The 25,537-nt window shown below is 37.8% G+C and overlaps 7 protein-coding genes across 10 annotated transcripts in view; 3 read left to right on the forward strand and 4 right to left on the reverse strand.

The window, feature by feature from the left end:
* LOC18771008 (ras-associated and pleckstrin homology domains-containing protein 1) overlaps positions 1–1,827 on the reverse strand; it is a 2,556-nt gene extending 729 nt beyond the window's left edge. Inside the window, exon 1 of the mRNA XM_007203786.2 lies at positions 3–1,827. Coding sequence (XP_007203848.2) covers positions 3–1,086 — 1,084 coding nt within the window. The 5' untranslated portion in view covers positions 1,087–1,827. The remainder of the gene's footprint in view (positions 1–2) is intronic.
* LOC18770876 (UBP1-associated proteins 1C) lies at positions 3,293–5,777 on the forward strand. The gene is made up of 6 exons (XM_007202303.2): positions 3,293–3,492; positions 3,627–3,701; positions 3,948–4,078; positions 4,484–4,922; positions 5,188–5,298; positions 5,407–5,777. The coding sequence occupies exons 1-6, from the start codon at positions 3,406–3,408 to the stop codon at positions 5,467–5,469; spliced, it is 906 nt and encodes a 301-aa protein (XP_007202365.1). The 5' UTR covers positions 3,293–3,405; the 3' UTR covers positions 5,470–5,777.
* Positions 6,122–8,824, reverse strand: LOC18769436. The gene is made up of 6 exons (XM_007202677.2): positions 8,589–8,824; positions 7,764–7,834; positions 7,500–7,601; positions 6,853–6,979; positions 6,656–6,773; positions 6,122–6,552 (listed from the first exon to the last, which is right to left on the reverse strand). Exons 2-6 carry the CDS (start codon positions 7,771–7,773, stop codon positions 6,499–6,501), a joined length of 411 nt encoding a protein of 136 aa, XP_007202739.1. The 5' UTR covers positions 7,774–7,834; positions 8,589–8,824; the 3' UTR covers positions 6,122–6,498.
* LOC18769777 (pre-mRNA cleavage factor Im 25 kDa subunit 1) lies at positions 11,067–12,954 on the forward strand. Of its 2 annotated transcripts, XM_007202486.2 has the most exons (7): positions 11,067–11,439; positions 11,563–11,608; positions 11,849–11,942; positions 12,026–12,099; positions 12,176–12,262; positions 12,461–12,571; positions 12,660–12,954. In XM_007202486.2, the coding sequence occupies exons 1-7, from the start codon at positions 11,258–11,260 to the stop codon at positions 12,729–12,731; spliced, it is 666 nt and encodes a 221-aa protein (XP_007202548.1). In that variant the 5' UTR covers positions 11,067–11,257; the 3' UTR covers positions 12,732–12,954. The 2 variants fall into 2 exon arrangements, with proteins under 2 accessions (XP_007202548.1, XP_020424922.1); XM_020569333.1 differs by lacking the exon at positions 12,176–12,262 and having other exon boundaries at positions 11,104–11,439; positions 12,660–12,949.
* Positions 12,906–14,940, reverse strand: LOC18769606 (pentatricopeptide repeat-containing protein At1g09190). Its single transcript, XM_007201954.2, has one exon. It carries the CDS (start codon positions 14,570–14,572, stop codon positions 13,118–13,120), a length of 1,455 nt encoding a protein of 484 aa, XP_007202016.1. The 5' UTR covers positions 14,573–14,940; the 3' UTR covers positions 12,906–13,117.
* On the forward strand, positions 16,618–20,013 carry LOC18769103 (mitogen-activated protein kinase kinase 2). Of its 2 annotated transcripts, none has more exons than XM_020567945.1 (9): positions 16,618–16,989; positions 17,095–17,179; positions 17,416–17,550; positions 17,927–18,016; positions 18,247–18,429; positions 18,564–18,787; positions 19,369–19,414; positions 19,536–19,635; positions 19,785–20,013. In XM_020567945.1, the coding sequence occupies exons 1-8, from the start codon at positions 16,913–16,915 to the stop codon at positions 19,623–19,625; spliced, it is 930 nt and encodes a 309-aa protein (XP_020423534.1). In that variant the 5' UTR covers positions 16,618–16,912; the 3' UTR covers positions 19,626–19,635; positions 19,785–20,013. The 2 variants fall into 2 exon arrangements, with proteins under 2 accessions (XP_020423534.1, XP_007202268.1); XM_007202206.2 differs by having other exon boundaries at positions 16,620–16,989; positions 17,927–18,151.
* Positions 20,353–23,476, reverse strand: LOC18769347 (protein phosphatase 2C 77). 2 transcript variants are annotated; one of them, XM_020567944.1, is made up of 5 exons: positions 23,285–23,476; positions 21,784–22,469; positions 21,311–21,670; positions 21,100–21,205; positions 20,353–20,953 (listed from the first exon to the last, which is right to left on the reverse strand). In XM_020567944.1, exons 2-5 carry the CDS (start codon positions 22,384–22,386, stop codon positions 20,616–20,618), a joined length of 1,407 nt encoding a protein of 468 aa, XP_020423533.1. In that variant the 5' UTR covers positions 22,387–22,469; positions 23,285–23,476; the 3' UTR covers positions 20,353–20,615. The 2 variants fall into 2 exon arrangements, with proteins under 2 accessions (XP_020423533.1, XP_020423531.1); XM_020567942.1 differs by having other exon boundaries at positions 21,784–22,473.

The following is a 25,537-nucleotide window of genomic DNA, read 5'->3' on the forward strand; positions in this document are numbered from 1 at the left end:
GCGAGTGCGCGAGAGCTGCGACCGTGGTCTTGTGTAATAATACTCTCCTTCTCCTCCTCCTTCTCGTACTTGTTGTTCTGGCGGAGAGTGGGTGGCAGTATCGTAAATGTCTCTGGTACTGGGGGGCTTCTGCTTCTTCTTCCTCTTTCTCTGGTTGGACAGAACCGAAGCCCAAACCATAGCTATCTCCTTCTTCACGTTAGTCTTTCTACGTTTATGCTCCGGCCGAATCCGCATTGGCGATGGCGACGCTGCAGGACGTGGCGGAGGAGGAGGCGGCGGCGTTGGTGGCGGAGATCGAACCTGCTCGAATTGTTGAGCCTCATTAACAATAACACTGTTAGTGTTGGGTACTTTCTCCTTATGATCTCTACGTCTAACGGTCTCATACGCCCTTCTCGGATTTTGATGACGCAGCGGAGGAGGCGGTGGAGGTGGCGGCGCAGGCGACTGGGGCGGCGGAGGAGGAGAAGAGCGAAGTACGAAAGTGTCCACCGGAATCTCCTTAATTACATCCGAGTACTCACGGGAGCGGCTTTGGCGCGAAATTGGCGGCGGAGTACGATGATAAGTAGTGTTGTTGATTTCGAAGTCATCGAAGAAGCGAAACTGAGACTTGCTGTGATCTCCAGATTCCCATGAGGACTGTTGGCCGAGCTGCCTCAGATCTGGGTAGGAGCTGCTGCTCCTCCGCAACCGGCCACCTCTGGTTTCCGGTGGCCTCTCTGAAAATCCAAACCATTGTTGTGGAAGCAAGACTTCGGCTTCTGATGTGTTTGTTGTGTTGTTCGCGGCAATACTATTATTTAACGGGTCAGAAGCATTTTGGATAGGATCCTCCTCGGCGGGTGATCCGTCGTCGTTTCGCTTGGCGAAGATCCCGCAGAGAATCGCAAAGACGACGAGGAGAACGTTGAGGGAGTCCCAGCTTTTCTTGACGGAAATTGTGGGTCGGAGGATTTGAGAGGTGAGGGACAGAAATGGAGGGATGGTGCAGAAGAGGAAGAGGAAGGTGATGATGGGCAGCAGTATGATAAGCACCGGCGGACTGAGAAGCGGGGACGATGACGGATGGCGGCGAGGCATGGAGGTTGCAGCGGTGGCGGGGATAGTGAGTTGGGGACCAAGTAGGTGGGTGGTGGTGGTTTTGGTGGGTCTTTTAGGCTTTGTTTACTTGCATTGCAAAGCTTTTGATGAGTTGGGTTTTTTTTTTTGAGCCTTTTGGTTGTGGAGATAGAGTATAAAAAATAAAACAAAAACACTTGGGAAGCAAATAGCCTTTAGCAGACAGAGATACTATTACACTTGAAAAATTGAAATCAAATAATGATGCACGTTTCACAATTGTTAATCAAAAACCTTTTGATTGTCTTTTTGATAATTAAACATGTATTAGGGAGGAAATTGTTATTTTCAATCGAATAAGAGTAATACGTGTCAATCTCTACTACAAATTAGGTAGATTGAAGATACGGACATGACATATTACGAATTTTTTTTTAGCATATACAAATTACGTGTTGATGTAGGTAAATGATAAGAGATCGATGAAGATATACATCAAGGGGAAGGAAGGAAAATTATACATGTGAATCATGAGGATATGCTATAACTTATGATTTATGAAAAAAAAAAAAAAAAAAAAAAAGGAATCATGCATTACACATACGTTAAGCTGTTTTGGTAATGTGTATCACTCAACAAAGAGTTGGTGCTAACAACCAATAATATACCGACAAATTATAAACTCTTTTAAAACCTTCAAGTATGAATCTTTTATCCAAAAATTCTGCCAATCCATCAAACTAAGAAGAAGAGGATGAAATTGAAGTATTTCTAAGGCAAGCAAAAGCAAGTTGTGCAGGTAGAGCCATGCACGTGTAGCCCATACGACACAGAAGCACAGGACACTCGTAGTACTCAAGCATCTTCTTCTTCGCTTTGTTTGAATGATTGGAGCGTGGCTGCAATCATTGAAAATTATATCCTTTTATGAGACACTCTGTCAAAAGACCGACCTCCTCCTCCCCTCTGTTCTTTTCCTAATGCTTTTTACAATCTACTGTTCTGTTAAAGCACGAATGTGTATTAAGCTGCTTTTTATGAGAGCGTTGTGCTACCAATTTTCTGCATTTTTCTATTTTGTTTTTCTCAAACTGTGTTGGTTTCAGACTGTAAGTAAATGAAGCGCCAGTTTTTTAGTGGAAAAATTGACTTGGAAAAGCTGCCAAGCGTGACAACTAATAGCATACGTACTTAAAAAAATCACAGCAGGAGCTGAAGAGCACTAAGCGATTGTGGGAAAAGCTATAATTTGAATCCTAGTGCTTTAGCTTATATCCTTGACCCACGCATGTCCTTTTGCACATTTCAAAGGAGAGAGAGAGAGAGAGAGAGAGGGGTCCCATCCCAAGGCTTGCAAGCAAGTGCATGTTGTTTTTTTTATTTTCCAACTGATTAAATAACACTTTGCATCTCATCCCTTCGATCTGAGGCTGTGAGCTGGGATTGTGGTGCGTGTCGACAGATGACAGAGCTTTTGTGTATGATTGAAATTTTGGAGTAGGGAAGGAAGAGACTGGTTTCTTGGAGACAAATTAACCTGAGTGAAGAGACAGATTGAGAAAGGACAGCCACTGGTCAGTGGTCACCAAGGCCAAGTGCCGTCCAAGTTTCTCCAAAGAGCTAGGCTAGCTAGCGTTTAGCAGTCCCTTTTCTTTTCTTTAACTTTATCTTTACATTCCTACAAGTCAGACTTTAAGAGGAGTCCCCATTCTTTTGAGCCTCGAGGCTTGACTTAGCAAATTGCAATTTCAAACAAGGCCTAGGTAGAAACCAGCCCTTACTTGACGCTATAGGTATAGAGAATTTCATCGAACAACAATTTTTTACCTATTTTTGGGATTTTGGAACCCGCATTTGATGAAACGTTTTTCATCTTCAATGAATATTGTACGACAAAAAACGAATTCGCTTAGGATTCAAATTTATAAATTTACGTATGACATAAAAAAATATTACAAGAATGCTACGGTTAGTTGCCTATATATTTATGCTCAAGCATTTAAGCGATTGATGGTAACACATGTCAAAGTATCATGTTAAGTGATGAAAAAGAAAGTAATGCGTCTTACTTCAGCACAATTTGGGCTTGCTTTAGTTGCTCCTATAATTCACTTGAACTCAAAGTGAGAAAGAGAGAGCCCAACTTTTGGGCCTCCGTTATTCCTTCAGTTGTGGGTCGAACGCGTACGTAAACGAAATGGGTCGCAGTCGCTTTGGTAGGTACTCTTAACAAATATAAAACCCTAATTCTAATTCCTGTTAAAATGGCCTAAAACCCCAACTCACCTCTTCGGTCATTTAATCACAGAGCTTTCCCTTTCTTCTGCTTGAAACAGAGAGATGGTGTGGTTTCAGTGTGAGGATTGTGGAGACAACCTCAAGAAACCCAAGTTGCCGGGTCACTTCAGGTCCTGCTCTGCTCGCAAGGTCTCCTTTTTCCCGATCCTCATTACCTGGGACTCGCTGTTTGGTTGCCAAGAAAATATAGGCCTTAATAAAGTCCTAGTCCTTAACTTATTTTCTGGGTTGCTCACTTTGTTAATTTTTTTTATATGTTTCAGTTATCATGCATTGATTGCGGGGAGATGTTTGGGCAAGAAAGCGTTCAGAGTCACACACAATGCATTACTGAGGCAGTAAGTCTCTTTATTGTTTTCATATCTAATAATTTGATCGAATTGGCTTCGTTAGGAGATTTTTATGAATTGGGTTATGCATTAACAGTCTAAATACAATGCTACAATTTATATGATGGATGTCTCATTTCATTTTCCATGTCCATTGGACCAATATCTACTACTTAATGTTGGGAAAAAATAGTATATATCTCGGTTATAAGCTTCAGTTTGGTATACAGTGTATTTCTTTGTTTTTGCTTTCAGGAAAAATATGGTCCAAAGGGACAAGGGAAAGCTTTGAATGGTGGGGGAGCCAAGCCCAACAAGGATTCAAAGCAGCAGCCTGATTTTGATATTACTGTTGGGTTATCCAAACGCTTTCCGTGGTTTTGTAGGTATTGTTTTCCTTGTTCTGATTTTATGATAATCTTTTATTCACATGCTTGTTCAGACCTAAAATTAATCAATGTAATGAATTTCCTTGGAAATGCATGCATATTTTTATTAAATGTTTGTGTGCATTCATATTGCTGCTGCTGCCCATTGAAAGCAATGGTGCAAATTGCTAAATTAGTTTGTTTTGAAATAAATGCATCATCTGTTGTAGATATGAAACATGGAAGAGTTGGAGAAGAGACAATACACTTTGACATAGTGATATTGGTACTACCAACTATTACCAACTATCTTCACAATAAAATATGCATGATATATTATTAGCGTGGTATTCAGAGATTGCATTCAGTTTTCTTTCCATGATTGGGATCTGATCATACTTTTCTGGATATGTGTTTTTGCAGTCTTTGCAATACTAAAGCTACTAGTGAGCAGACCCTGCTGCTCCATGCCGAAGGAAAGAAGCACAGGGCAAGAGCCCGAGCAATCCACGCTGCAAAGCAACAGCCTGAGCAGCCGGAAGAATCTGCCCTGGATACAAAACCTACACCTGAGAATAAACAAATTGAGGAACCTAAATTGCAGGATGCATCTAGAGTCAATGTGGAGCAAAACAGTTCTGAAGCAGGGAATGGAACTTTGTTGTCAGAGAAAAAGAGAAAACTTGATGCATCCAAGAATGATGAATCAAGGAAGACGACTAGGGATAATACATGGAAGACAGAAGCAAATGGAAAGGAGAGTCAGTTGGAGAAAGATAAGTTGGTGGAATCTAGCTCTGCTAAGAATGAATCCAATATGAAAATAAATTGGAAGAAGTTGATCACATCAACCTTAAAATCGGTATGTATTCTGAATAACATCATTTCTTGCTTTCCAGTAAAATTGCGCAATGAATTATGCCACTTTAGAAAAGGAAAAAAGAAAGAAAAAGAAAGTAATACTCATCCTCTTTCTTTATAGCATGCATTAGTGAAATGAGTGCGATGGCATGAGAAAAGACGCACTTTCCATTCCTTAGGATGGAGAGTCGGTGACCATTATTAGAGTAGAAAACAGTTTTGTTTCTATATATACTAAAATCTGCTTTTTGTATGCATTGGTGCAGAATGACGGAGTTCTAAAGATGAGGAAATTGAAAAAACTTGTTCTGAAGGCTATTGAAGAATCGGGCAGAACAGATGATGAAGCCAAATTGAGTGATATGCTTGATCACAAGGTTTGCCTATCCAATGTTTATTTAGTACTTTCAATTAAATGGTATCTATTAATCATTGGCTCCACGTTTACATTATTATTTTTAATCATATTACTTGTTTGGTGCCAGATCAATTCAAGCTCCAGATTTAAAGTTGAGAACAAGCATGTTCATTTGGTGGCCAAGGATTAAAATACAGTTTGAAGTGGAGTGACTGGAAATCACTGTAGTGTCTCCTGTGCAGCCTTGCCGGCCCTGGTTGGCTGGAACCTCATTCAAATTCAGAATCAAATGCAGATGGTTGGCTGTAACCTTTTTTCGTATGCAAGTTTTTTTATTTATGCGGTTTGTATTTGGAGTTACAAGTCTAGGACTCATATTTTTTCTTCTGTTTGAAAAGTTTTCAGAAGAAATATCATTGTCATTAATTCTTCAATTCTATATGAATCAGACAGACATTGTGATGATTTTCTCATAATACAAGATCCATTCTTAACTTACCTGTCTCTGGACACATTTGTTAATCCAGCTTGGCTTTATGTTTGGTCCGTCCCTCTCAATTCTTTTTTATTATTGAGGTTAACAAACAAACCAAAAAATGAAAAAGAAAGTCCAATTTGGTTGAGGATTCTATTAATCCTAGTTGGTTGGCCGAGGCAAATGGTTTGAATTAGGCGTTGTCGAATAACCAGTGTTTTTTCATTCAGAATAAGAAAAGATGTCGGATTTGAAATAAAAGATCAACAGAGAAGCAGCTGGAGGAGGAGAGAAGGGAATTTACCCTTATCGTGAGGTAAACGGTTTTTTCGGGGGGTTTCAGTTTTTCAACCACTATGAACTAAGGTGGCGGCAACCTCAAAAATATGAATATCCATAATGGTCAAGTTCTGCGTTTAAAGATAAAGATAAAGATGCACGAATCAAACTCACGAACTGGGAATGCCTTGATCACAGCTCTATATACCTCTATAAAGTTGTATAATTACAATGTTTACAAACACAATCACTCAATATGGAAACGGTATTGTAGCTCATCATCATCCAAGCTGGTAGTAAGTATAGACGCATGAAGGTTCTCTTCACCTCTTTCTTCTTTCTTTTACGTCCCTCTCGACGAAAAAGTGTTAGTATCTGTGTCCTTAAAGTCCCTTCCAATTCAACTATGCTTTCTTCATGCTTGCAAAGATGATGTTAGCACATTTTACATCCGGTTGACTAAGGCTAGAATATCCGAAACAATGCTATGACCAACAGCACGACAGAACAAGCTAGTGCCTGCAACAATTGGATAATTATGCTGATTAACTCTCTGAAACACAGTTGAAAATATAAAATTTAAGGCTCTAAAGAAAAATGTTAGACAGGATGAGAGATATACAGCAATTGCAGAGGCAGCCAGTCCTGCTCGCTCCCTTGGATCCTTGCGATAGTAATTTCCAAAATACAGAACTGTAGCATAGTACCACATCACTGGGAAGACAAAGCCTAAAAGAAAACTGCAGTGCAAGAAATAGGAATGAGACAAGGGAAGGGATAATGAAAATAAAGGCGGAAGAAGGTATTAAAGATACTCACGAAAACCATCCTATCCCGCAGCCAAAGCATGGAAGCTGCTTCTCGTACATCCCTGATGAAAAGTCCTCTGCATCCCGAATTAGGGTATACCTGCCTTTTTCAGGATCTGCAGCATCTGTTGCTTGCCCTACCATGACCATAATACCTCTCACTTGTCTGGATAAACAGTTTGTATAAAAGATCCAGTTGCTATAAAGATCTTGTTTATGTACAGAAAGTAGAAATTATATGCATTCAGATCAGATTAATGATTTTTGTTAAATAAAAACTGCATGTAAGCCCAATGATAAATCAGCAGAGTCTGAGACCACAACCATCAATTCTAGAATGCCGTGAATTACATTGAAAATCCAAATCAACAGACAATGCCTTTCCCTCTAATCGGATGCAGGCAAGCTGATTAAGCTTTTAACATGCAACCAGATATACATTAAAAAAGACAGAAAACTTAAACTGTCATTTCTTAAAGAATTACAGACAATCGGGTCGGCAAAAAAAGGAAGATTCTTAGGGTTACCTAGATAACAAACACATTCCATAGTCCATGAGAGGAAGATTCATAATTGTCAGAGATAAATGTGAAAGCACTTATACGTTGCAAAGTCCAAAACAGGATTGGCAAAAAAAAGGTCCAGACAGATTGCTACCTTTAAAAACTGAATAATATCGGGCTGATGGTCTCAAAAGTTGCTTTTCAGAGGAGGATCTCACTAGCTCAAGGTCGTTTCTCAAACCCTCTGCCGAAGCATCTGCAACACCAATAAATCTTGTATCAGAGTTAGGAAGTAGTGGAACTATGAGACTGATCATGTTAACTTAGCCGTTTCAGTTCTGAATAAGTGAATATATAGGCATCATTTATCATATACAAAGAACAGTAAGCATTAGTAAATCAAGGGAAGTTTGAGTACTTTGATCCATGTATGCTAGAGCAGATGAATATGAGTTGTCAAAAGTCCTGACTTGCCACACCTCAATAAACCTGTTTCACAAAATTACAATCTCACTTCAGATCCAATTTATCCCACAAATTTTTGGTTCATGATCTGTGAGAAACCATTCATCTTTACTTGCTTGCAGATCAAACAGAAAACAACAAACGCAAAAGTTACAAGCTTGCACTACAGTTTGCAATTGCCTGTGGCTAAACAAGCCCTCCCTTATTATGGTTCAAAATCTTTCAGAAACCACCTTTCTCAGAGCATCCAAATCCATTAATCACAACTAATTAAAGCATACTAAGCAATCATTAGCTTCAAAATGGAACCGAACACAGGGGCTGGACCCAGTACCATTTGCTAATCATCCAGCTGAGGTGGCAATACAACACAAAATTTCCATGGTACTATAATGAACAAGTACTTGGGTCAACAACACCTTAGTTCTTGCGTCTTCAAAAAAATTTCATTCTTAAAGGTCTGTATGTACAAATCCATATATGTGTTGCAAAACCTCCCACAAATTTCAAATCAAACCACAGCTTATTTGCAGCATGTATGTACCAAATTGCGGCACATCCCATTTCAGCTCATAAATCGTCAAAATAAGAAATCTAAACTACGGATACTACAGAACACAATCATATCATATAAATTGAAAGGATTAACAAAAAGTTTTGCAAAAGCACCAAGCTTTATCAACATCCCAACAAAACCCAGAAGATAAAAACAGATATTCAATCAAATCAATCATGAAATAGAGAATTACAGACAGGAAAAACTGGAAGAGGAACTTACGTATAAATTGCAGGACCTGAGAAGCAAAATCCTAATGAATTTTCCTCCACAGATCACAAATTGAGAGGGGAGGAAAGAAAGAGGGGACTTTGTGTATTTGAGAGGTCTTCTACATGTCAAGCAAGGCTTCCCTTCAGCATTAAACAACTGAAAACTGAGAAAATTGACTCCCCCTCTCTCTTGTCTTTTAGAAAAAGAAAAAAGAAAAAGGACATTACCAATTATTTATTTTTTTTGGGTCTGAGAAAATGATATAACCATTTACATACTTATCAAGAAGTATTTTTTAAATTAAATATTGTTATTTTGCTTTGTATAAATAAATATTTCTTGAGTAGTGGTTAAAATTATTTGCAGAATGTTTGGTAGAGGAATCATCAAATTTGATTGTCCAGTAGCTTAAAAGACAACTAAGCCCTCTCATTTTTCTGCAAAACTTTGGAATATCATTGGTCAAAGGCTTAGGCCTTAGAGCGTCCACCGTTGACATATCATTTTCCATCTTTTTTATTTTTCCAGTTTTTGCTTTGAATATTGCCGCCGGCAATGATTGTGTAGATTTATATTCTTGTAACAAGAGTTTTGTTTATTTTAAATAATAAAAAAATACTTTATTTATTTTTTATTTTTAAGGAAACATGAGGTTGGACGCCCACTAAAGCCCAAGCATAGGAATATCAATTGGAAACCATTTTTAATTTTTAATACTATTTTAATTTCTTACAAAAATAGACCTTTTTTTCTAAAAAAATTATTTATACGACATTTACTCACTATATTATTATTGGTTGTATATAGTAATATATTTTATACTAACGAGCTCTTAGTTCAGTGATATTATACTTTATACTAATAAATTTTAGTAAAATGTCTCAATTTTAAATTTTCCTCTTCAATAACAAAAACAAGCAATATAATACATATAAATTTAATACAAATAACATCACTGTTATAATCATTTTCTTGTTAAGGATATGGTATTTATGATTGGTGCAATTGGCCCCCGGCAATATTATCAATGTGATTAACAGGCTCACACCATATGAACAACAAGGGTCCTATTAATATCAGATATGTTTCATGCTTCTGGTGGATCCACCTGTAAATGCATTACTGCTCAAGAGATGCCACATGAGAATTAATTCTGGCTTTTTTCCTTCTTATTATTAGATAGAAAAACAGCTTTTTTTTTTATAGAAACGATAATTTACTTCAAACTAATCTAAACTATGAGGATGAGGATTCGAAGTCGGGTGTATAATAGAGAGCATATCCGCTCTAACCAACTTAACTAAACTCATGTATGCGGCAAAAAAATAATAATACCGGGGACAAAAACGTTATGGCCTTATAGCCTAGCAGATTGTAGTTGCTTGAATTAAGATTTGCATTCAGGCATAAAGAAATTCATCGACAGTCCAACAACTGATATTATATGCATCCTTTTGTGCCCAACCACTTACCAAATAGAACAAGAACACTAGAGAAGTAAACTTGAATCAATGGGAAAAGTTGAGGACCATTTTGGCTTGGTGGTGGTTAGCTTGATCAACAGATTTAAGGATAACTATATCCCAACAATCACATTTTGGTTGTTAAAGGAGTCATTGGCTTCTCAGAACTTTTTACCTGGCTGTCCTTAGTTTCTGATTGGTCAACAAATGCAGTGTCCTTAACTTTCATCATCCAAAGCAAAGGGGATAGGGTGTTAAATATCCTCCAAGCAACTTAGCTTGCAAGATGTGATGAATTGAGCTTTTTTTTAGTTTTCTTTTTCTTCATCCTATTTTAATTTCAATGAACGTTGCTTGCAACTTGCAAGTTGGTGATCAAATTGAAAAGTCTAAATCTAAAGGACCAAGAAACTTGTTATATGCAGATCATATAAAGTTACGGAATAATTAACTCTTGCTTCCTTCTTAGTTTTTGAATATTTATAGTATTTATTACTTTTACATTGAGAATCGAACACCAAAGACCGAGTAGAAAGACGAAAGAATTCTTAATCACTTAAGATACAAATCATTGTGCTGTACTATTTTTATTTTATTTCAATTATGGCTGCACATGTAGAGATATTTGTTCCTATATACCACATCACCTTGACATTGAAAACTAAAAATTAAAATTGGTGTCTCTGTACTATTTCTTCATACCATTCTCAAACTCCCAACAATAGTTTCATCTTTATTTCAACACCAGAGCTATATTGACAGAGAGGGAAGCCAAACACCATATATCAAGTAGAAATACGAAAAAACTTTTAACCACTTAAAGTACAAGTTGTGCCGGTGTGCTATTTTAATTTTAGCTGCATATGTAGAGATATTTGTTACTTGTACATTGGGTCACATATAGAGGAGCCAAAGCAGCCCAAAACGGCCCAGGCCAATTAACGTATATCTAGTAAAAGAAGAAGCCCATGAAAGCTTTACACGTAAAACACCACCTTTGCTCAATGGTCAGTTGCCGAATAGGGCCCGTGTATTATAATATTAAGGTCTCTCTGGAACGCCACGTTCGAGAGTCGACCTCAGAATTCAACATACACACAGCCACTGCTTAGCCAAGCCACGTTTCCTCTCCTGTCACTTTTTTCCTTCTATTTATTCACCTCTTTTTTCTCTGTGTGCCCTCTGCGATCATCATTGAGCTTTGGACAGTTGAAGATGGGGGATGAAGGGGGTTCCTTACACGTGTCAAACGATAGTAACGGTCTTGATCATGACAACGGGGATCAGAGCCGTATACTGGACATATACCCTCTCAGTTCCTATTACTTTTCTTCCAAGGAAGCCCTTCCTATCAAGGACGAGTCTGTAGCTGATCGTCTTCAGAGAATGAAGTCCAAGTACTAATTTTTTTATTTTTGTGTGTATTTTCAATTGGGTTTCTTTTATTTTCACTAATTTGTACTTCTTTTTTTTGGCTTCAAAGTGCTAACTTTTCTGTTTTTGTGGCTGTTTAAATATAGCTATGCTGCTTATGGATTGAGGACGTGTGTGGAGGCAGTTATTTTGGTTGGTTCTCTGTCCTAATTCAACAAGTTTTACTTATTTATTTATAAATATTTATGAGGTTGAATTTATTTGACATTCGAATGGGAATCATTAGATTTATGAACCATCAAATTGATCTTTAATAATTTACATGAATTCTGCTTCTTGATTGCTGGTAGTTTCTTAGAATTCTCTGTCACAGAATTTGATATTGGCTTCTTCAGAAGTGAGCTGAAAAAGATGTGATTGTTGTGAGCTCAGGTTGAGTTGTTCAAACATCCTCATATACTGCTGTTGCAAGTAAGAAATTGCATGTTTAAGCTTCCGGGGGGTCGCTTAAGGCCTGGTGAATCAGGTGATTCATCAGCTTTCTTGAACTGAGCACTAAGAAATTCTTGTTAGGTTTTACTAAACTCTTGGATTTGTTCGAACTCGCAGAGATCGATGGATTGAAACGGAAGCTATCAAGGAAACTTTGTGTCAATCCAGATGCTGATGGGATTCCTTGGGAGGTATATAGAACATGGAATATATATCTTCCTTTTTTTTTTTTTTTTTGGTGCTTTGAAAAATTGTTTGAATGTTTAGGTAGGGGAATGTCTTGGGGTATGGTGGAGGCATGATTTTGACACATTGCTCTGTCGGGACTTGCCCTCTAAAGTTAAAAACCCAAAGGTAGCTCCTCTGGTCTCCTACCCACGTCTTAATTAAGAATCAACTAACTACATGACGTGGCAATTGATCATACTTATTGATGTATAAGTACAGATTAACTGTTCTTGATGGGGTCTGAAAATATGGTTCCCCTCCTAAAACAAGGCTTCAACTGGGTGGCCAAGAAGCATGATTTCTTATGTTTATCTCATTCTGTAGGAGTGCACCAAACTGTTTATTGTGAGGCTGCCAGACTGTCGGAAGTTCGTTGCGCCGAAAAACCTAAAATTGCTTGCTATTCCATTGTGCCAGATCAATAAAAATCAGGAGGTAATGAGCTTGAAAATGGTGCGGTACATGCATATTTATGAGTGTTTATATCTGTGATCTGTTTGATGGAGATTGTTGTATTGTGTAGACGTATGGACCTGTTATATCAGGTGTTCCGGAGATGCTATCGAAGTTCACCATCAACATCATCGAAGATTGAAGATTGAGATAAACTCGATCGCCATTGTAGAGTGGACCGTATGGTATGCAGACGACGATAGCAGTATGTAAGTTGGAGAAAGGTTGTTCCCTGGGCATCTGTTTCTCATGAAATTTTGCCAAATGCTTGTATAATGTATATATAGTGTAGATTTCTAAAGGGAACAATCGTGTGTTGAAGACAGCAAACATAAATGATACTTGTTATGTTTGGCTTGAGTTTTCGTTCTTTTCCCACAAATTATTATTCCGAAAACTTATAGTATTTCTCCGATCTTGCTGAACAACTAAATATTTTGTCTGTGAATATGATCAAAAGAGAGGCTGGATGAGACCTAAGATACAAAGCCTGAAGCGGTCAGCCTCAGTGTAACTTAAATTTCATGGCTATCCAATTGCACTCTGCCCTGGTGTTTTTTTGATGCAGTTTTCCCTCATCAAATCTCTGACTTTCTCAACTTCATCCCACCTGCCTTCTTCTGCATAAATATTTGACAGCAGCACATAATTCCCCGAATTCCGTGGTTCGAGATTAATAAGCTCTTTAGCTGCAAGTTCCGCGAGCTCTACCTCGCCGTGAGTAGAGCAAGCACCAAGCAATGCACCCCATAAGGCAGCATTTGGCTTCATAGGCATGCTCTTAATCAAGTCATGAGCCTCCTTAAGCCGTCCACTTCGCCCAAGAACATCAACCATACATCCATAATGCCCTAGTTTTGGCTCAAGCTGGTGACTTACAACCATTGAAGCAAACAATTCCTTTGCTTTTTCCACCAAGCCTGCATGGGCACAGCATGTTAAAACCCCCACAAAAGTTGCATCATTTGGTCCCTCACCTTTGTTCATCATCTTCTCAAACAAGTCGATCCCAAGTTCACCTCTCCCATTAAAAGCATACCCTGAAATCAGAGTGTTCCAGGAAACAACATTTTTACGAGGCGTTTGGTCAAAAATACTACAAGCAGCATCCAAATCTCCACATTTGCAGTAAAAGTTTATAAGTGAGTTCCCCACAGATACAACTTGTTTTAGAAGTCCTTTAGAATCTGTATAGGAATGTATCCATTTCCCAACCTCAACATCCCCTAAATGAGCACAAGCAGGCAAAACTGCAACCACGGTCGCCTCGTCTGGTTCGAATCTCTGATCCAACATCTCACGGAAAAGTTCTAAAGTTTCACTATCCCGCCCACACTGCGTTAAGCACGAAATCATCGAGTTCCAAGAAATAACGTTCCTTTCACCCATCTGCCTAAACAAATACAAACCCGTATCCACATCACCGGTCTTGCAGAACCCACGAACCATCAAATTCCAAACAATCACATCTCTGTGAGACAACGCATCAAACACCTTCCTAGCATCCTCCATTTTTCCACAAGTAACGTACAAATCAATAACCCCAATGCGAATCGAACTAAAGCATTCAAACCCAACTCTCAAAATTTGTCCATGAACACACTGCCCTAACCTGTGGTCACAAATATTCGAGCACGACTTGAGCAACGGCGCATAAGTGTACTCATCGGGGCAAATGCCACGGTCTTTCATAAGAGAGAACATGTAGAGAGACTGTTCAAAGGGTTCACAGATTGAAAAGCCTTTGATCATGGAATTGAAGAGGAGGATATTGGGGTTGTGGGTGTGGTCGAACACGCGATTTGCGTAGCTCATTTTGTCGAGTGACCAACAAACGGAGACAAAGTGGGCGAGGACTTGGTTGAATTGGCCAAGGCCATGGCGAAGGAGGTGGCCGTGGATTTGGCGGAGATGGGTTCGGGTTTTGCGGCCGTGGAGGAGGCTGAGGACCCTCCGCTCAGCCTCACGGCAAGCTTTGCTCATGGTTTTTTTAGCTTTATTCTTTTTGGTGTGAAGCTCAGAATTACCAGTTGAAATTTGATGAAGTTAGGATGGTTGGCGGGAATCGGTGGTTAAATGGTTACTGCTGTTATTTGAAAAGGCAATGAGATTTAACGACGATTCAGACGGCGTCGTTTAATAAATAAAGACGCATGTCTCTAGCCTTCTAGGATATCATATTGTTGCCTTTGACTCAGAAAAAAGAAAAAGGGATATCATCTTGAATATTTTTTTTTTGTCTGTTATTATTTCTAGGAGATTTGAGTTATTATGGATAAATAATTATTTGTAGAAACATCCCATAATTGTGGGAGGATTCTTTATCTTGATAGCTCTCATGTTGTATTTGTAAACACAAATCTAAATCATATGACACTAAAATCGTGCTAAAGAGCTCCAAAACCTTCACACGTTGAAATGTGCACTATGTATATTACAATTTATAATACAGCCCACCACATAAGCAATCGAAATTCATAGCTTAATTTTCACTTCACATTTATGTGCGCATTACATCATTGCATTCGAAATTAATTATATTATAAAATCTTAGTTTTTGTTTATCCACATGGCATGGTCATTCACATATATTTTTATGAGACCTTTATATTTAAGCAAAAAGTCATTTGTAGTATCTGTAGTTTGCCGATTTTACCACTTGGATCATTGTAGTTTTCAATTTAAAGCAATTAAAGCACACATTTTAATTTATGTCAAAATTTCTCTTAATTCAGTTGAATTTGACCATGTGCCACTAATGTAGAGGGCTATTTTGGTCAACTCAAGCTAAAATTCCTCCCAAATTCCTTCAAATTTGCCCAATTTTCAACTTAGAAATGTAAATTTTTTTTTTTTTGGAAACTCTATCCCAAAATCGCGCCTAAAGTGAATGAGAAGAGATCTAGATTGTGTTCTTTTGTTAGATAAGTCAAATGAACCTCCATGTAAAAAGCACGTGATCAAAACTTAAGTTAATTTAGAAAAAAAATAGAAATTAAAACGCACTCTTAAATTATTTAAAATTTAAACTACAAGAATAAAATTGACAAAATTAAAATTACAACAACAAAAAGTAAACTTTTGCCTTATATTTGTATTTATGTTGTTGTCTTGTTTGATACCAATCGTACTTCTATTATGACCAAATATAAAATCATACTTCTTGTGCCGATAGTCCTCTTCATCCTTATCCATAAGGTGACAACTAAGATAATGTCGGGTAGTGGGGTTCTAATTGTGGCCATGGCAACAACAACAGAAATCAAGACACTGCTTCAATTATTAGCCTACTTGGCCTTTACCACTTGAAGGTCACTTTAGCTTTCCTTTATCCTCTAGGCCATTGTTGTTTTGTTCTACCTTTTTTGTATGCCCATTTTTTCTCCTTGATAATGCAATATTTTCAATTACTCTAATCCCTTGTCGATTTAGTATAAACAATGAGTATTTTATGTTGATTAATTGACTTAACTCACATATGTTATATATTTTTATTGTTTTAGACGACGAATATAATCAACTCATATGTTTTATATTTTTATTGTTCTAGAGAGACGAACATACTGTCATTACCTACTAACCTAATATGTGAGCACCAATATTTTTGTTGTCATTGTGGCCTCACAAAGCCAACCAACAAATCAACGATTCAAAGGAAGCGTGAACGAAGATATATCACCATCTATAATTTTTGGAGTCTATACCCATCCATATCAGTCAAGCGTGTGAACGTGGCATGACAATGCATATCATTTTCACAATCACACATGTCTTGACCTTTCCTTTTGCATTTTTTCCTAAAACAAATAATGAAATGAAGCCACCTACTTTCCAAAGTCTGATAAACAAAAAACAAATGAAAAAAAAGGTTAAAGAATGTTCTATTTCGAGCTACTAATTAAAAGTTAAAACCAGTAATCAGGTAAATTTTCAATTCAATGTACTGATCAACTATATGATATGTATCATTCCAAATAGCATTACAGTATATAAAAAAGGAATGCCAAAAAAGAATAAGGAAACAATGTGGAAAACTGGGGGCAGAGAAAGAAATGTCAACCGTCCCATCTTCTTCCCCAGTTGCTGTGTGAACGGTCGGAGTGTTCAACAATTTCCAAACTTTTCCAACCAACAGGAGTAACACTAGTTCTAGTCCAAGTGGTCCCTCCTTGACTATTATTATTTAATTAAAAATAGACTTCTTGATCGATATTATAATTCTGAAAATTTCGAAGAGACTCGCTTCAACTCTGAGTCTAGCCTCTGGACAGAAGCAGAAAAACAAGCAAACAATCTCAAGGGCTCAAAGCTCAAAGAGTAATCATGAAGAAGGGAAGCTTAGGACCTAGCCTCAAGCTCACTCTCCCTCCTTCTGATGAAGTTTCCTTCTCTAAGTTCCTGTAACTCTCTTCTCTTCCCTTCCCTTTCTTTATCATTCTCTGCGTTGTATATTATGTATATATTGTATCTAATTAAGTTGAGTTGTGGGTTTTTTGGTATGGCAGGACAAAAAGCGGCACGTTTATGGATGGCGATCTCCTGGTTAATAGAGAAGGGGTTCGGATCGTTTCTCATAGAGAAGTTGAAGTTGTAAGATACTTTTCAAAGATCATAACTTTTTTTCCCAGAAATTTCTTTTTCAATTTTGTGAAATGTAAAAATTGAATCTTGGAAGTGAACTGGGTTGGGTTTTGCCAATCTGATCAACATTATTAGCATTTGGCAAATGGGGTTTGCTTATCATTCAAAGCTCATGCACTGAGAAAGAAGGCTTTTTTTTTGATGTGTTTTTCTTTTTGGTTGTAAATGTGAATGTAAATGCTCAGCCACCGCCTATTCAGCCATCAGACAATCAGATAATTTTAGCAGATCTGTACGTGATTAAAGTCATTGGAAAAGGAAATGGTGGGGTTGTTCAATTGGTTCAACACAAATGGACTGGCCAGTTTTTTGCACTAAAGGTATTACACAAGGCCCTTTCTTTTCCTAGTCAAATTACTCCTTGTGTACCATAAGATAAGAAGATGTATAGTTGTTCCCCTAACTATGCCATAAGTAGCATTCTTGTGTTTGAGATGAATAAAGTGGGAAGATCTTTGAGTTCATATTGCTTTGTTATACCCATTGTGTTTTGAAATTTACATTAGTAAGAATTGTAACGTTTCTGGGTGGCTCAACTGCTTTGGATGGTTGATTCTGCGTGGACTTGCTTATCTTCATGCTTTGTAGACTGTAGAGCTATCCAATAATATGCCTATGGGATGTTGTGCATGTCTTATTGTTTACTTCATGTTCTCCTTGCTCTAGTAGTTTTTTGATGCATTTTCCCACATTCAGGTAATTCAAATGAATATTGAGGAGTCTATTCGCAAGCAGATTGTACAGGAATTGAAAATTAATCAATCATCACAATGTCCCTACATTGTTGTATGTTACCAGTCTTTCTATGATAATGGTACCATTTCAATAATCCTAGAGTACATGGATGGTGGGTCTTTGGCAGATCTTCTGAAAAAGGTCAAAACAATTCCAGAGCCGTATCTTGCTTGCATTTGTAAGCAGGCAAGTTACCTGACATTCATGTACAGTCCTGAAACTCTTGGTCTTTGTGATAAACATCAATTAAAACATGTTTTCTCCCTTTCTTATTGATGCAGGTGCTGCAGGGTTTGTTGTATCTTCATCATGAAAAACACATCATTCACAGGGACTTCAAACCTTCTAATTTGTTAATCAATCATCAAGGAGAAATTAAAATAACTGACTTTGGTGTGAGTGCAATAAAGGCAAGCACTTCCGAACAGGCAAATACTTTCGTTGGCACATTCAACTATATGTCGGTGAGTAAAAATACAGTAATTATTTTGCTTTAACAAACGTCTTGTTTTTCTATTATCCAGGGGTATTGAGGTGCAGGCCGGCCTTTTATGCCCACTCATGGAACTAACTATTTCTGTTAACATTTGTTTTGTAGCCAGAGAGAATTGTTGGTGGCAATTATAGTTACAAAAGTGACATCTGGAGCTTGGGTTTAGTACTGCTGGAGTGTGCAACAGGTCAATTCCCGTATTTACCACCAGATCAAGCTCAAGTATGGGATAGCTTTTTTGAGCTTATGAGTGCCATTGTTGAACAACCACCACCTTGTGCACCTTCTGATCAATTTTCTCAGGAGTTCTGCTCATTTATTTCTGCATGGTAAGGGTTATTTTTGCTCATTCATTACCTACTTGGCCAGATTCTGAAAATAAGCTACTTGGTGTAACTATCTGAAGAATCATTTAGAATAATTGTGCTTTATTTTAAGAAGTAGGAAGCATGGCCATGCTTTCTATTCATTTGGTTATGTGTTTGTGAGCCTGTTTAACTTGTAAATTTTGGTGAACATTTCCCTCTTGTAATCACATTGTTAATCATACAAATCTTCACATTCCTATCTAATAATTTTAGGCTCATAATAGCATTCTTGGAACAAGTAATTTTCTGTGGTTGTATTAATTTCTTTTCATGCACTATTTGTTTTTTTCTCTGTCCTTTCCGTCCATTCCCAAAATGATTGGAACATGGCCCAACACAATTTGTGGTTCATTTAACTTCTATTTGTTTTTGGCCAGATTTAACTTCTGCTTGTCCGTGGTAGATTTTGTAGTCATTTGTTGTCTGTTAATGAAGTTGCTCTTCCTAAATTTGCTGACGTTTGTTTTCTATTTATCTCAATTTTTTGCTTTCTATTTAGTGAGGTTACTAATCCTACCTTGTGGGTCTTTTCTTTATCTCAGTGTACAGAAAGATCCTAAGGATAGATCTTCAGCTCATGATCTCCTAGTATGACCTATAAAACCCTTTGAACCCTTTCAATGTTGATGTTACAAGTTTGCTGGACTTTGTGGATACTTCCAATCTGATGTGGTTTTCTTTTTCTTTTTCCTTTTTTGTTTGATTTCAGACACATCCTTTCATCAACATGTACAACGACTTGAATATTGACCTTGCCTCTTACTTCAGTGAAGCAGGATCTCCCCTTGCAACATTTTAAAACCTATCTGGTATGTTCAAATCTTGAGTTCAGTCCAAATCTTGGATTCATTAGTGGAACTGAAATACAAAAGTTCCTTACTTTTCCATAATAAGCTCATATAAGTGTAATTTTCTCTCATGGATGATGACTCTTAATTCTATTTCCTTGCAAATCCAGGGAACGATTGGATCGTAGAATGATTCTTCTGCTCTCCGTGCTGTCTATTCCAGGATGTGTATTTTTGTAATTGAGACGAATGATTTTTGAGTTTTTTTGGAATTTTGAATTTATGACTCCTTGCAAACTAGTCATACCTCTTCCTGCCATTCGTTTGTACTCTCTTAGACCTAATTGTAGTATGAACCACATCAATGAAAGATATAGACCCTTTTCCTTCAAAATCAAACCTACTGTATGCAAATTTTATCAGACTTTCATTTCATTTGTTCTTACTTATGTTAATCACTGTTTAATCATTGGTTAATCATGTAATTATTCTATTCACCTAGTCATGAATGTTTATATATAAATAGGGCAGCAACTCAGTGATGAACAATTAGCCCCCTCATCTGTAATTAGTGATTATCAATCAGTATTTTCTTCAACAGGGCAAATGGTATATATGACTGTTACAGTTCCTTAGCTACCAGAAGTTCATACGCATTCCTGATGGATTGGGGTTATTGGTGTCAAATTGTTAGACAGACAATCAACCAAGGAGAGGCTGAAAAATAAGAAAAGAAGAAGAGTAGAACACCATTGTGGTAAATTACTGGAATTTTTGTTTATGCACAAATTAAGATAACCAGAACTAAGTAAAGGTGGACAAAATGAAGAGAAAAAAAAATCTTGAGAGGCTATACTTGAGCATTGACCATTTCTTTATGCAGAGGAGTTTTCATAACTACACCCAACCCAGGTGAAAAACTTATGGGCTGAGCCACTCTTTACTGATTATAATCATCTAATAATATACTGGCATATCTCAGATTCCAATCTTAGTTGCAGTTAGGTTTTTCTTTTAAACTTCCTTGTTGCTTTCAAGTCTACCACCACTACAGTGATGTTGTCTTTGCTCCCCTTTTGCAAGGCAAGCCTTGAGAGATAATCTGCTGCAGCTTGAGCAGCAGGATCAACTCCCTCACCCCTTTCCATTGACATGGTGGTATCACCATACTTTTTGTGCCACAGAAGGATCCGCCTTCGTGCAATATCGCAGGCCTCCTGGTTTGTCATGAAATCCCATAACCCATCGCTGGCTAGAATAAGGCACTCGTCTTCCTTTTCTCGAGAAACAAACACTACTTCTGGATCCGGAATAATCCACGGTTTCAAGTATCTGTCCCCTGATAAGATTGAATATCATCATCAGCATGAGATCTGAATCTGAATGGTCTAACGTATTCAAACTCAAACCGTGTATACAAGCATAGTAAATTTTAGTGTTCCATTTCTGACGGAAGATAAAATAGCATGAGTTTCGAACTCATACCTATGGACCTTGACATTGCAAGAACACCAAATACACGAGAACCATTCCACTGGATGACTTTGCCTCCTGCAGCCTCTATCCTTGCACATTCATCTTCTCTATTTGGCTAAAAGCAGAACAAAAGCAAATCAGTCTATCTAGATATGTCAACTTCAGTTATGAGCTGAAAATAAAAAAGATATAATGGAACTATATAAATTAGAGGCCTTACATTGTGGTCTACTGACAATGGCACAGCCACTTTTCCTCTGCATAATACTGCTCTTGAGTCACCACAATTTGCCACTATGATATGGGTTGGACAAATAACGGTGACTACAGCTGTAGAACCGACGGTTTCAGGAGCAATAGGTTGGAGATCATAGTCCCCAGAAGTACAAGTGTTGCTCACATTCGTGCCTTTGGGAGCTCCTCCAATCTCAGCATCCACTTTCAAGAAACAATTGGAGAAAGCCTCCTTCCACTGCTCCTGCCAACCTTCCCCAGTACTTCTGTCATGCAAGCTTGCTTTTGCAGTTTCTATCTCTTCAGCCAATGCAGAATGTACGCGTTCGCGACAATAGTTAGCAACCTACAGAAGAATATCTACTTAATTAAAAGAATCCAACTTGAAAAATCCCTTGATCAATGCAAATATGGAAATTCTTTAGGACAAATATCAGAATTGTGGTCAAGCTGGCATACCTGGCAACCCCCATGGCCATCATAGACACCAAAGAAATGGGCAGTTAAGTGACTTGGGTTTTGATTCATGCCATTGAAACCACCGTCATCCATTAGCATCTGAATAGGAATCTGCAAAAATCGAGGTACAGCAGCAAGATCATCTTCCATCTCCGGTCTCCTTCCACAGATAGATGTGTAACCCCAAAGGGGTACTCGATCCAAATCAAAAACTTTCTGACTGCAGCTTGTTCTACAAATTTTCTTATCCCTAGTTGCCGAAATAAGTGATGTAGAGGCATCAGAAGTAGTACTAGATCCATTGCCAACCTCACATGATGGCCTGAACTTATTGTACTCCTTACTTCCCCAATCAATATTTTCATTAGAAATCCGATCACCCACATATCCTGCAAGCATATGCGACACAGTGGCTTCTATTCTGTTTTCATCATGTGGACCATTGCTTCTGTAACTTTCATTTCCACAAGAAAAGGACTCACAAGGTGAATTTGCTATTAGCTTGAGGCCAGTCATTTCCATTTGGATTTTTACTGCTGACTCTTCATGGATCAAATTACCTAGCCTATATGGAACCGCAACTGCCTGAGCTATCTCCTCCATGGATTTCCTTCACTTGGCAGTAACAACCTTCACCTTCCAAACCCTCTTAAACTAATAAACTTGCTAGTCTGCAATTACTCTCTCTATCTTTTCAAGTGTATTGGTTAAAAAGAACAAAAAATCAAGAACTGTCTTCAGTGAGAGTGAGAAATAAATCTTTCTATAATCTATAACACAAATATCATGAACATTTAGATGCCTATGACAATTATTTTGGGATTAGAAACAACTGAACTGAAATGGGAAATTGAATTTGATTTGCTAAATTGTTTTAAGTTTCCACTTTGTGGTAATATTTTAAAGAGTATGTTGAAACTACAAACTATAAATAGAAAAACTTTAGGCCACTTTCAACCTCTTCAACTCTCTGGACAATCCTCTCTGGACCTTTCTCTATCTACCCTCCTCATCAACCACATGAAAGAAAGAATAGGACAAGAACCAAAGCCTTCTTTTTCTAACTTTTTACCAACCCATTGATCATAGGAAAGAAAAAAAACAGTGCTTTATGAATTTGATCAAATGAATTGAATGTGAGATTCACTGTCCTTTTTGCAGCCAGCACAATCAAATGCTGCCAGATAAAGAAACTCAGAACAAATACAGAAACCCAGAAAGGAAAATCATTGAAAACTTGAGTTCCCTGGATCAGAGGCAACTCATTTCAGCCTCTTGAAATTTGGGTTTTCTCTCTCCTGTGTAACTTTCATGTTTTTTCAACCAAACCAACTCCAACTAACTAAATCAAAAGCAGAGGAAAAGTAAAGCTGAGTCACCAACTACTTTATCTGATCCCTGAAGTATTCTGAGCTCCCAAATATACTTTGATCAACTTCTGGAAACAAATAAAAAATAATACACACACAAAATAAGTAAAGGTGTTGATGAGTTTGCTCACCGTTTTTCTAAACTGTGCATGCAAATTTGGCGTTGCATAATAAGGAGAAATGGCCAAGAAGAACCGTAAAAGGATGGTGCGATGTTGGATATATATATAACTTGGAAAAAATTGATAAGAGAAACACACGTGTTCATAATATGTCAGAAAACGGAATTAACCAAAGCAAGGCATCTACACACCTACGTTATCAAGTAAAAAAAAAAAAAAAAAAAAAGTGGGCCTAAAATATCCCAACATATAAGAATCATATCTTTAAAAAGAAAGAAGAAACAATATAAGACCATTCCATGGAATTTCCTTGAAGTATATAATATTTAGTTTTTTTTTGGGCATCCCCACTATTTTAGCATATTCATAAGACACGTATACGAAAATAATATATCTCTCTATCTTGAATGATAAGACCACGAGGCATTTTAGCTAGCGACTAGAAACTTGTCGCGTCATGAGTGGTTAAAGGGCGTTTGGAGGGGAAAAGTGACGTGGCGGAGTTGGAGTGGAGTGTAGTGTTGGGGGAGATGTACCATACCATCCATCTTCCACTTTTAGAGAGACAGATGGATCATTACATACATGATACACGCACTCCATTCTCAAACTGTGAGTGTTTGTCACGCATTCATTGAGAAACGGGGAGAGAAAAAACCAGTACCAATCTTGTGGGATTCTTTTTCTTTTTTTTCTTCGTTCTTTTCCCATGCATTTCGTGCCGAAAAAGTCTCGTGCAACCAACCTCTCACCTGTGGACGCGTGTTGCCACTCATCCACTGGGGCTGACACGCAAATCCCCCAGCGTTCTAACTTGTCTCACTAAATTGGAACTTCCGTATGGTCAAGATGAATCCGCGGAAGCTAAGAATTTTATTTTATTTCTGGTAAGAGCACAACAAACTCAACTCACACACTGCATCTGCTTTTTCTATAGTTGCAAAAAATGACGTGTTTGACCGAAAAATAGAAATCCAGAAGTCTCATACTAGGCTTGTTGTCTTTGAGCCTTAAACCTAGACCATGACGCCTGGACGATTAGGCCCCAAAGCTTGGGCCCTGAGCCCAAATATCCTCACCACCACATCAGAGTTTTGGACAAGATATTTCATATCTTTTTCTTCTCTTACCAGTTCGATGAGAACGACCGTGGCCGCCACGACGACTCGAGACCAACCATAATCAGTCCGGCCCCAACAGGCCAGCCATGCATTGCCTAACAGTGCTGGTCAAGTGAGGCCATCCATGGCTGGCCTCCGAACACTTGCTGCCAACTTTTCATTGTTCTTTCAAGAAAAAGTCCTGTTCTTCAGCGTTCAAAGTAATTTAAGCTGGGCTACTTTTGTACTTTAAGCTAGAATATAGAGGCAGCCTCTGCCTGAACAACTCTAGAAAAAACACTAGTGTTAAATCTGCACACCAGTTCACCTATGTAATATTTGAAAACCTGGCCATATATGTATATATACAAGTAAAACTTTGGGATGGAAAGATAGGGTTGATCAACTCAGAACTGAATACAAATTTAAGGCCACCAACAGTAAACTACAAGAATGATGATGAAACTGCTAAAAACAAGATACTTTTAGAGAGAGACATGTGTAACGTGGTGAGTATGCAGTATCGACCTTGAAAACCATCTGCCAAAGAAATACAGCTTAGGGTGCATGCGCCTTACTTTACATATTTATGATAATCCTGATGATTATATGGGAGAAGCTTGCATAACTAAGGCAACTAGTTAATACAATTCAGGAAATAGAGCATTCATCAACACTGGGACTACAATAGAAAGTGTACAATGTCCTTGAAAGTTCTGGTATTCCTCTTCAAACACTATTACTAATGAAAAAGAGAAGATTGAAAAAAGCAACATCGGGAGACAAGTAAATAGAAGCTTGTGAGATAAGTCCTTAATCTCAAGTAAAATTATTCTGAAAAAAGAAAAAAGAAAAAAAGTAAACGTGGGTTTTGAAGTCTTAAATGCACTGAAAATAATCAAATATATAGGGCATCAACTAAAAAAGGGTATAACACAATTTCAAGTTTCATACCAAATAAAACCAGCGTCAAGTGAGGCACAAGACACAAGTCAAGCCTGGAGGAGTGAGCTAAGCATCAAACTTGATGTAAAAAAGTAATAAACCTCGAATGAGCACCAATGCCAGGTAAAAGCATAGAACCAAGGGTTTCTTGCAAACTCAAATCAAGGTTCAAAAGAAATTCAGAACAAGGTTGGTGAGTAGCTATAGGCTTAGGAAT

This window comes from Prunus persica, chromosome G7 (assembly GCF_000346465.2).
Source record: "Prunus persica cultivar Lovell chromosome G7, Prunus_persica_NCBIv2, whole genome shotgun sequence".
Classification (NCBI taxonomy): Eukaryota; Viridiplantae; Streptophyta; class Magnoliopsida; order Rosales; family Rosaceae; genus Prunus; species Prunus persica.

Excerpts from the sequence above, each read along its gene's own strand:
- LOC18769436 (XM_007202677.2), bottom strand. Across the intron at positions 6,980-7,499 it reads ATATTATTCAGTTTTTAAAG|GGCAAGCAACAGATGCTGCA; the intron begins GTAGCAATCTGT and ends TGGTCATGGTAG. Across the intron at positions 6,553-6,655 it reads TGGCTGCCTCTGCAATTGCT|GCACTAGCTTGTTCTGTCGT; the intron begins GTATATCTCTCA and ends CAATTGTTGCAG.
- LOC18770876 (XM_007202303.2), top strand. The coding sequence starts at position 3,406 with ATGGTGTGGTTTCAGTGTGAGGATTGTGGAGACAACCTCAAGAAACCC. Across the intron at positions 3,493-3,626 it reads GGTCCTGCTCTGCTCGCAAG|TTATCATGCATTGATTGCGG; the intron begins GTCTCCTTTTTC and ends TATATGTTTCAG. Across the intron at positions 3,702-3,947 it reads CACAATGCATTACTGAGGCA|GAAAAATATGGTCCAAAGGG; the intron begins GTAAGTCTCTTT and ends TTTTGCTTTCAG.
- LOC18769103 (XM_007202206.2), top strand. The coding sequence starts at position 16,913 with ATGAAGAAGGGAAGCTTAGGACCTAGCCTCAAGCTCACTCTCCCTCCT. Across the intron at positions 17,551-17,926 it reads GCCAGTTTTTTGCACTAAAG|GTAATTCAAATGAATATTGA; the intron begins GTATTACACAAG and ends TCCCACATTCAG. Across the intron at positions 18,788-19,368 it reads TGCTCATTTATTTCTGCATG|TGTACAGAAAGATCCTAAGG; the intron begins GTAAGGGTTATT and ends TCTTTATCTCAG.
- LOC18769606 (XM_007201954.2), bottom strand. The coding sequence starts at position 14,572 with ATGAGCAAAGCTTGCCGTGAGGCTGAGCGGAGGGTCCTCAGCCTCCTC.
- LOC18769347 (XM_020567944.1), bottom strand. The coding sequence starts at position 22,386 with ATGGAGGAGATAGCTCAGGCAGTTGCGGTTCCATATAGGCTAGGTAAT. Across the intron at positions 21,671-21,783 it reads ATGGCCATGGGGGTTGCCAG|GTTGCTAACTATTGTCGCGA; the intron begins GTATGCCAGCTT and ends ATTCTTCTGTAG. Across the intron at positions 21,206-21,310 it reads CATTGTCAGTAGACCACAAT|CCAAATAGAGAAGATGAATG; the intron begins GTAAGGCCTCTA and ends TTCTGCTTTTAG.
- LOC18769777 (XM_007202486.2), top strand. The coding sequence starts at position 11,258 with ATGGGGGATGAAGGGGGTTCCTTACACGTGTCAAACGATAGTAACGGT. Across the intron at positions 11,609-11,848 it reads GTGTGGAGGCAGTTATTTTG|GTTGAGTTGTTCAAACATCC; the intron begins GTTGGTTCTCTG and ends TTGTGAGCTCAG. Across the intron at positions 11,943-12,025 it reads CTTAAGGCCTGGTGAATCAG|AGATCGATGGATTGAAACGG; the intron begins GTGATTCATCAG and ends TCGAACTCGCAG.